At 49.2% G+C, this 10,000-nt stretch overlaps 1 protein-coding gene across 3 annotated transcripts in view; it reads left to right on the top strand.

Moving 5' to 3' along the window:
• The window catches only part of Tbc1d22a (TBC1 domain family member 22A), a 297,153-nt gene that overhangs the window by 19,890 nt on the left and 267,263 nt on the right, over positions 1-10,000 (top strand). For all 3 annotated transcript variants that reach the window (XM_031352182.1, XM_031352191.1, XM_031352197.1), the window contains exon 4: positions 2,750-2,926. In XM_031352182.1, coding sequence (XP_031208042.1) covers positions 2,750-2,926 — 177 coding nt within the window. The remainder of the gene's footprint in view (positions 1-2,749; positions 2,927-10,000) is intronic.

Below are 10,000 nucleotides of genomic sequence, written 5' to 3' on the forward strand. Positions count from 1 at the left end.
GCCAGGAGTGCCCAAGCATGCCTCCCCTGGAGTAGGAACCAGGAGTGCCCAAGCATGCCTCCCCTGGAATAGAACCAGGAGTGCCCAAGCATGCCTCTCATTTACAGATGAAAAAACAGATCCATAGTAGTCTAAGACTACCCTGCTAGATACAGAAAGGGGCCTTTTACCTAGCCTGGTTTTCAGAACTGCCTTCTGGGAGTTGATGTGCTAAAACATTACCATATCTTCAAGTGAGAAGCTGGTTTTACTTGATTTGTAACAAATTTGGAAGTCTGAGTTTACAGGGGAACTGCCTTGGCTTTTGAATTCACTGAGTCTGATGAGGATTGCTCCCTTCCACCTCCTGTCTGCTTAGTCTAGGCAGGGTGCCCTCTAGTGGAGGCATCCAAGGCTTTGCAGGGACCTTGGATTCTTCTGCTCACCCCTGTGCTCATGCAGTGGTGGACACAACTTCTCAAGTGCCCACAGTTGGCTGGACTGAGGGCATCGTTATTACGGTGCTGGCCCTCAGGACACTGGATAGAGGAGCTGAGAGTGGTAGATCACATGGTGTCTGGCTGGGGGTCTTGAGGAGAAACAGACTCATCTCCAGGAGATGATGGAGCTTGGTGGTGTCACATTGTGGCAGCCTCTCCAGTATAAGTGAAATCTTGTTTCTGAGGAAGTGGCTTTGAGGTCTTTGCTGTGTCCTGCAAATCTTGGGCTGAGCGGCTCCAAAGTTCCTCCTTTACAGATGTGGCACTAAGAAGACCCTGAGCTGCTCAGGAGAGGTGGCTGGGTGGGGGGGAGGTGGCTGTTTGAGGCTCTAGAGTTCCTCCTGTTAGTGTTGGCTCCTGCAGAGACCAGGAGATCTCATCCAGAGATCACACCGGCATGGGTCATATGCTGGATAGTGTGTGTCACTGAACATGGTATATGTGGCAGGGATGCTGCTCACATTTCTGCAGTACCTTTGCGAGACTGAACATCGTCCACACCCCCATCAGTCAGGCCAGGGAGTCTGCAGTGGAGATAGTGAGACTTCTGCCAGGATTAGTTAGATAGGTCCTGGGAGCTACAGGAATGTGTCTCTCCAGGGCTTGGCCCCTATTGTCATAGAGTCCTATTCTCTGAACCTAACAGCTCACCTCTTCATCAGAACAGCTGGGGCTGCTTGCGAGAGACCCTCAAGATTGGACCTGTTGATGTTTCCTCATATTAGGAATGTGAGGGACACTGGATCCTTAGCCCTGATTCTAGTCACTCCCTCCTGTGCCTCCCAGATAGCTGTGTGTGACTCTGCCTCCGTAGCATGTTTTCTTCTGGCCTCTGTCTTAATCCGTGTTCTGTTGGTGAAGAGACGCCATGAGCATAGCAATGCATAAAGATCTCTCTTTAACTGGGGCTTGCTTACATAAAGAGGTCTAATCCATTATCACCATGGTGGGAAGCACAGTGGCATCTATATGCAGATCTTAGGCAACCGGAAGAGAGAGAGACACATCCACACACAGGAGAGAAACCCCAAAGCCCATCCCCAGGGACACACTTCCTACAAGGCCGTACCTACTCCAACAAGGCCACACCTCCTAATCCTTGTCAAGTAGCTCCACTCTCTAATGACCAATCATTCACATCTCTGAGCTGTGGGAGCCATTCCATAGCCCTAGATGCTAGCATGTATAGATAATGGAGGATCTCTGGGACTTGCTGGCCAGGCAGTCGAGCTAAATCAGTGAGCTTATGCCCAGTGAAAGAACCTGCCTCCAAAAATAGAGTAGAGAGGGACTGAGGAAGACACCTGCTGTTGAACTCCAGATTGAACATAGGAGTGTACATATGTGCATCACACATGTGTATAGACTCCGCATGACGTTCTGCTCCTGAACTCCGGGGTTGATGTGTGGGAGGGTGTACTGGATGCTCGTCTGTAGGCCTAAGGTAGAAACAAGCATGTTGAGTTTCCATCTTTCCTGATGCTTACTTTTGACTGCAAACTGGCCTGTGCCTTCTGAGAGTCAAGGCTGCTGGGTGGAGTTATACCTAGCAGTCAGGGACGACAGAGCCTCACGTCTTTGGTTCCTGTGGCTCTGTGTTGAGTGACCTGACTCCTCTCTGGGCCGTTCCTAACCAGATTCCAGAATGGATTGTGCCATCTCACCTCATTCCTCAGGACTCCTTGACCCTGCAGGTTTTGGGGGCAGCAGCTAAGGAAACCCTTGGAGAGGGAGGGATGCCTGATTTGTCTGTGAAGGCTCCTTGCCTGCCTGGCTTTCTTTGTCCACGTATGCTAGGACTTGGGGTGGTTGTTGTTGTTTGCGAGGCACTGAGTGAGATGTGCTCTGATCATAGTCAGGTTCTCCCCAGCCTTCTGGTCACTTACCTGCTGTCCTCAGTGCTTTTGTGGCATCATCCTTTCCTTTCCTGGTGGACAGTGGCTTGCCTGCTGAGTACACCTGGGTGACCCATTAAACTTACCTTCCAGGCCTGTGGAAATCTGAAGGCCGCAGAGGAGGGCTTTGGACTTTGCTGGCTGTCAGGATGCGATCGTGTGCAGGTGTATCTGTTTTTCTGGTGAACAGTACTTCATCAGTGAGCTAGTGTTTGGTGCTGGGTGAGGGGAGGGAGGGAGAACTGACCAGATGGCGGTCACAAAGGGCCAGTGAATGACATGGTGAGCACATGGACACATGGGTAAAGGAGAAGGTGTGGTCAGGAGACCAAGGGCTTCTGCTAACCTTGCCCTCTGCTCTTCTGCCCTTTCTAGAGAGCACCGGTGACACAGTTCCTCTGCAACGGTCCCAGTCTCTGCCCCACTCGGCCACTGTGACACTGAGTGGGACATCTGACCCACATGCCCTTGCTGGCTCAGCCCTGAGTAAGAGAGAGACCTCTCGGCTGGACAAGTTCAAACAGCTGCTTGCTGGCCCCAATACAGACCTTGGTGAGTCCCTGAGAGTGGGTTGTTGTTTCTTACAAGACCAAAAGTGTCATAACTGGTTGCACACACGCTGCATTGTGTTTTCATGACATTGAGTCCCTAAGATGCCTGTAGCTGTGCTGCTTAATTCCTTTAGACATGCTAGCTAACATATTCCCAACACAGTTTCCTGGCATATATGTTTAATCCTTTTTTCTTAATGCTACCGTATGCTTTTCCTACTGTGGTCCTCAGGGGGAGCCCCTAGAGGCCCAGCAGGTGGCTGCCCTTGTTCTTCATAGGGTGTGCGTTGACTGTGACATCTGGGGGATGAGGTGAGGTGACTACCATCCTCAACTACTGACTTTGTACTTTGCAGACATGGGACTAGGGAGGGCATGAGTGTGACAGGTAAGGCCCCGGGTGGGGGGGTTCGCAGTGGGGAGAGAGGATGGTCATCGGGTGGCCTGGGGGGGGCAGTGGGGAGAGAGGGTGGTCATCGGGTGGCCTGGGGGGGCAGTGGGGAGAGAGGATGGTCATCGGGTGAATTCTTGTGAGTTGTGTGATCATCCGCAGTACCTGTGTGGACACTGGCCAGTCTCCAGGACATTTGCTTTCAGGATCCTGTGGTGGGATTGCTGTCTGATGACTGGTTCTTTCATTTTCATAGCCTACATTGGCTGAAGGAGCTCAAGAATAGGTGTTTATTAGGGACTTGAGTTTTCTGAGGGCCAGGAGAGGTCCTGGGATCACTCATAGCAGAGAAACAGTTTTTGAACATTAAGATAAAGGCAGTGCCAGAGTAACTTGTTGCGGGCGGAGAGCTGGGAGGTGCAATGCCCATTTTGGTCAGGAGGTGGCGAGTGGGGTCTGTGGATGGGCCGCAGCAAGCTGACCTGTGCATTAGGGAAGCTTAGGGAGGACCAAGTTTTCTGTTCAAGGCTGGAGCAGGACACCTTAGGCCTTAAAGTCTGTACAATGGGATTTTTCTCCTAGCTTAGTAACTTTGTTTTCTTCTTGAGTTAGGGTCTCCCTATATCACCCTGGCTGTCCTGGAACTCCTTATGTAAATTAAGATGACCTTGAACTCACAGAGCTCTGTTTGCCTCTTCTGAGTGCTGGGATTAAAAGGCATGTGCCACCATCCCCTGGCTTCTAATTATGTTTTTAAAAATTCAGTAGCACATACCTGTCTTAGAATATTGCAAAGCATTTGAAAACGGGCCTCTGCTCTCCTGTTTCAGGAGCCTCCTATACAGAGGTGGCCTGTGCGCATTGCTCCAAACATTATTTATGTAACTTTATATTTAGGAAAAGTCTCCAGGGCAGAACAAACAGCTTCTACACCGGACACACTTTCCCCCGTTGTCTGAATTTTACCCATTCACCATTCTCATCTGTGCTTGTATGTGTCTCCAGAACCATTTGAGTGTACTTCGGAGACATCCCTCCACTTCTCTGGAGAACTTTGCTGTAAGTTTCTAAGAGCACAGGAGTCAGCTCATTCAGTGTAAGGGAATGTAGCCTTGACACAGTGCCGTCTGCCTTGTGAGGAGGCACAGTGTTTGATCACATTTTCTAGCTTACCCCAGAGTCCTGTTTCCTTGTCCACAATCCAGAGCTCAATGGACCCTCCCCACAGTCCTCTCTGCTCTGATATCTCTGTGAGCCTGGAGTGCAAGTTTCCCACATGTGCACTTTGACCCTGACACATTCAGGGTGTGCAGGCAATTATTTGTCAGGGTCCCTCTGTTTATGTGAGTCTGAGGCTCCCTTGTGATTAGGTCCAGGGGAGTAAATCTCCCCTGTTGCAGTGTGTGTTCGCACCCTTTCCTTGTCTCTCAGGACCTAAGCAGTGGTCTGTAGAGTGATAGATACCTTGGAGTCTGGGCATTTATGCAGCACTTTTTCTTCATCCACCCAGCTGGACACGCTGATCCACACCTTATGTTTTGAATTTATATGTATTTACACAGTAGTGCATAGAGAGCCACATGACACTCTGTAGGTGCCCCACAGTTTATTTCACTGATGGGGATGGAGGCTAGCGTTGACTGTCAGTTCCTACAGCCCAGGACCTTGTACAGATAAGATAGGAGCTCCTGAAGGCATCTGCTGCGTGTCCATGATGATGGTGTCCATGGAGCAGTTCTTACCTGGAGTGGGGAGGAAACTACAGACAGGATAGCTTTGTTAGGCTTGGCATAAAGATAGTTGGATGGAAGTTAGTTCTCTTCACCAAGATAGGAAATTAGGGATTTTCATACAGAAGGAACAGAATCTTCTAGTTGAAGTTGGAATCCTATTTCTGCCTTTCTAGCACACCATGCCCCTGTGCTTTGCTGAGCAGGGACTGTCAGTTAGCTGCTCAGGATCTTCAGTGGATCTCACTGAATGTTTGGGAGGAGGCGGATCCCACTGTGCTTGTGACAAGAGGCTCTGTGGTTGGCCATCTGTGTGGAGACCTTGGGCAGGCTTGGTAACTTATGATCCTGGTGTTCAATGTCCTTGCTCATCTGTAAGGTGTACCTGCCTGGAGCTGGACTGAGACAGTGCATAGGCCTTGGGAGTGCTGGCTGTGGTAAATGCCCATGGATACCGATTAGCACAGGATGGCCCCTGGTGGTCTGTGCTACGTCAGAGTTGTTCCCAGACCTTTTCCTGACTCTCTCCGTTGGTTTCTGCCACAGGCACATGGCCAGGTGGCCAGGAGATAGTTAATGGAAACGGGTTAGCCTGATGGCAGTCTGGATCTGGCTCAGTGCTGGGCAGTGGCTAGAATCTTCTTGTGGGTCTTGCCACTAGGGCAGCATTAGAAGTCAAACTGTACTTGCAGTAAAGCTCCCAGGGCTCCCAGGGCCTGTGGGTCAGCGTGCCCATGTGTGGGTGAAAGGTCAGATGTAACAATCAGGCCCTTTGTCAGGTTGTGTGATTATGGTTTTACTTTTTTCCTTTAAGAATTCTGTTTGAATGTTTAAAGCCAAAAAGTTAAAACCATTTGCTTTCAAAGATAAACAATTACTGAATTTGTATTTAGTGGCAAGAGAAACATAGCCTGTAAATTGCCTGTTTTCCTAAGGCCTTTAAGGTAGCTCTGAGGACAGTGGAATACATTATCCTCCCATTACATAAAAACCAAAGTGGTAAATATTTGCCGAAGCTGGAGAAGCAAATCGCTGATGTGCGAAGGACCAGCAGAAATGGCTCTACCTGCCGAAGGCCTGTGCCAGCATCCGCTGCTCTTTGTGTAGCTTATGCTCTGTTCTGAGCCCGGGGATGGAAGTAGCAAATAGAACTTAGCAGCTCAGTCCCCTCTTAGCGTCAACTCAGTATTTACTCACACAAAGCCTGCCTGCGTTGAAGCCTGGGAAAATGACACTTGGAGGCATTCATGTTCATCGCGTGTGTCTGCTGATCAGGAGTACCATTTGGAATATGCAAAATGTGATGTTTCCTGAGGGCTGTTGAGTGACTGCCACGTAGCGGTGGGGCCCCTGTGGGCGGGCTCTGCAGAGCTCAACACTAGAGAGCTGTCAGCCAGCAGAACAGAAGATGTCCCCTTTGCTCTGAGGACTGAGCCAGACACAGAGCTATGGTCTCAGGTACCCAGGTTTTCCACTCTGGGCTTCAAGATGGAAAATGTGCCTGGACAGAGCGGGAGGAAGGCATGAATGAAGTATGGAGCCATGTTGCCTGGGAGTAGGGCCATGAGCAGATGTCCCTGAGTACCTTTGACTTGAAGGCCACTTTGCAGGTCTGTGACTATAGAGACCACCCCAGCATGGGTGCTGGCTGTGTCCTTAACTCTCTATGTGACCAACTCGCTGAGTGTCTTACCTCAGAGGAGAGAGGGAAATCCAACCTCCCTTACTGAGTTCTTTGAGTGCAGGAGGTAATTTAGGCTTTCAGCCACAGGGGAGAATAGGGATCCAGACCAGCGGAAGGCCTGCCATTCTAGTCTGGGGAAGACAGACACAGGCCTCACTGAATACTTCAGACCAGCGGAAGGCCTGCCATTCTAGTCTGGGGAAGACAGACACAGGCCTCACTGAATACTTTAGGGATGCTGAGAGGGTGGTAAGTACACCTGGAGGTGAGGCAGTGCTGAGGGGTAACTCAGGTGCTGCTGCCCAGCAGGTGGTCATCAGAGACCCCTGAAAAGGAGAGAGGTCAAGGGTGGAGGAAGACATTCCTGGGAGAGGAGCCAGGGTGCGAAGGGCCTGTGGTAGAGAGCTTCAACTGTTTGAGGACTGGAGAGAAGGTGTTGAGGCTGAGAGAGGTGGGCGAGAAGGCCAAGTAGAGTAGAAAGGCACCTGGACTCAGGCTCAGAGGTTCAGGAGGAGGCACACAGTGTAAAGTGCCAGGAGGCTTGGAACCCTATGGAGTAAAGCCTGGAAGGAAGCACCCTGAGGGCTTCCAGTAAGAGGTGACAAGTAGCCTTGGAATAGGTGAATTTCTTTGGCAATTGGCAAGGTATGGAGGGGAAGGAGAGGCAAGATGGTTACTGGGGGTGGAAGCCAAGCCAAGGGTCTTGGCCTTGGGGGAGGTGGGTGATTTAAGTACTGTCTGCTGAGCCTGATTGGCTGCTCATGGACCAGAGTGGACTGGGAGGAGAGGGCCACATCATCATAGCTTGGAGCCCAGAGGCAGCAAGAATGTGAGAACTGGTGGCCCAGACAGAGCACTTTTCTGGAAAGATCATTTCATCAGAGGGAGCCAACATTGGTCATTTGATACATCCGGGAAAATGCAAACCAGTGCCATAGCACCTCAGGACTCATAGGTCTCTGTCCATCTCTACAGCACCCCTTGTCTGTTGTGGCTGACTGCTCAGGAGGCAACCCTTCAATGAGTGGAGCAGGGCAGGTTAGGATGAGGCTGGCTTTGGGCTCTGTTCCCGGCCTCCAGCTCTCTCTTGGGTTTGCTTAATGCAGATAGCAGCATTCTTAGTGCTCTTTGGAGGCCAGAAGTTGTTTCTTCTCCTGTGGGTCTTGTTGGAATAGTTAGCATCTGGTCTAGAAGAGGTTGGCTGTGACCATCCTGGGATGGTTCGGAAAAACCATTCCCACATCACAGGCAGCTGGCCAGCCAGTGTCTAGTGTCCCCTCTAATAGCCAGAGCCACATAATAGCAAGAAACCTTTAGTTGGGTTTTGTTGGGTGTTAGAGAAGGGTGTGTGTGTGTGTGTGTGTGTGTGTGTGTGTGTGTGTGTGTGCATGAGAGAGAGAGACAGAGACAGAGACAGAGAGACAGAGACAGACAGACAGACAGACAATCTGTTTGTCTGTGTTCAGTGTGAGAGGGACAAAGCAAGAAGTAGCTAATTCTTGCCCCAGATCTTATCAGGGAAAGTTGCTTTGAGCTATTAACACACAGGGACCCAACACATAGGAAGCAAATTCTCATGTTTTACCATGGCTCCCTTTCCTTGTACTTTCATACATCAAGGGCCCAAGCAGCACTCAGTTGCTGGTAAATGGTTGTTATGAACATATAGATGTCAGCTCAACCAGAGTACAATAACATATCCTTTAGGCAGAGGCAGGGCTCACTAGCCATAGGTTCCTGGCTGCCTCTGCTGTCCTGCCTTTATTCCCCAGCCTTGTTGGCTTGTGTGCTCCCACCTGTATGAGAAGCTCTGCTTCTTTTCTGTATGTCTCACTATAGCAACTCTGTCACATCTTAATGAGAATGTGGCTGAAAGCTGGGAGCACTGAAAGATGGGAAATGTAGCAAACACAAATGACCACGGCATGCCTGTGGTATCTGAGACAGCGCACCTTTCTTACCCTTATGTTAACTCCCAGTCATTTCCTACCTAGCCTTCAAATGCCAACAAGTCCCCCCACCGCATTGTATTGATTCCTGACTCAACTACAGTACCACCAGTACCACTTTTGTTTCCCTTTTAATGACATTTTTATGGCTGGATGTGACATTTGAGTGACATGCGATGTCACTATGTTTAAAACAATCAAACTTAACAAATAGGGCGTTGCACAAGGTAGTTGTTTGATTACTAACTACAGCTGGGTGTATCTTCAGTGCAGTAGGATATTGTTCAAGGCTCTTTTAGGTAACTTGTTTTTGGGAATGATGAGCTTTGGTATGTAATCTTCAGAGAAAACTATTAACAATGTTCGGAGGCTACTGTGTGGTTTTAAGCAGGCAGGCAGCCTTAAAGTTGCCCTATTAAAAAAGGGCATGTTTGCCCTTTTTTTCTCAGTGTTTCTTTTGAAGATTAGGATGTTAAATAATTATGCAATTAAGAGACTACAGGATCAGTGGCATTAGTGTGAAAATTTTCTCTACTTGAGGACAGAAGTATGGCAGAGTACTGAAGAACTGCAGGAATTCCTGGTTCCCTGTTCTCTGCAGTATTGCATATGTGCCTAACATTTGTCTGCCTCTAACAATAGTAGAGTTTGTGTCCGCCTGTCCACTGTACAGACTGAGCCTCCTGCAGACTGTGACTGTGAGGCACATGTCTTTATATTCTAGGGACCTTTACAAGCATGTGCATAGATCAGCCTCAGGAAGCGCCAGTGAAGTCACTCCACGCCAGTTAGTCGCCTGCCCAGGGTTTTCAGTAGTTACCAGTATGTCTGGCTCACCAGTTGACATAGGCTGCTCTGTGTTAGATGGTACCAGAAGGTAACAAATCCAGACCCAGAGGCTTGACATATATGGTGCTGTGTCTTTCTTTGGAAGGTATCTGGAGTCGCTGATCTAGTTCAGTCATGCCAAAGATCTCGCCTCGAAGTCACTTGTCCTCTCATTCATCGCCACAAGGTGGCGATCATTATCTTGGGTCTATATCCTTGAATCAGAAAAGCAGACTTGAATTGTTTCATGTATTTTGTTGACATAGATCTGTGGTACAGAGATGGTTTCATAAAAATGTCACAGAAGTACCACTGCCCTCCTTTCCTCCCATTCCATTCCTTTTCCAGACACTGCCACTTCTACTATCACAATGCCATATGTGTGTAAGGATGATTGTAAGTTCCTGTGCAAAATCTAGGATCTACAATGAGAGCAGATGTACAGCATTATTTCCCTCTGAGTTGACTTGATTTACTTAACACAACCCTCAGT

Source organism: Mastomys coucha, unplaced genomic scaffold (assembly GCF_008632895.1).
Source record: "Mastomys coucha isolate ucsf_1 unplaced genomic scaffold, UCSF_Mcou_1 pScaffold11, whole genome shotgun sequence".
Classification (NCBI taxonomy): Eukaryota; Metazoa; Chordata; class Mammalia; order Rodentia; family Muridae; genus Mastomys; species Mastomys coucha.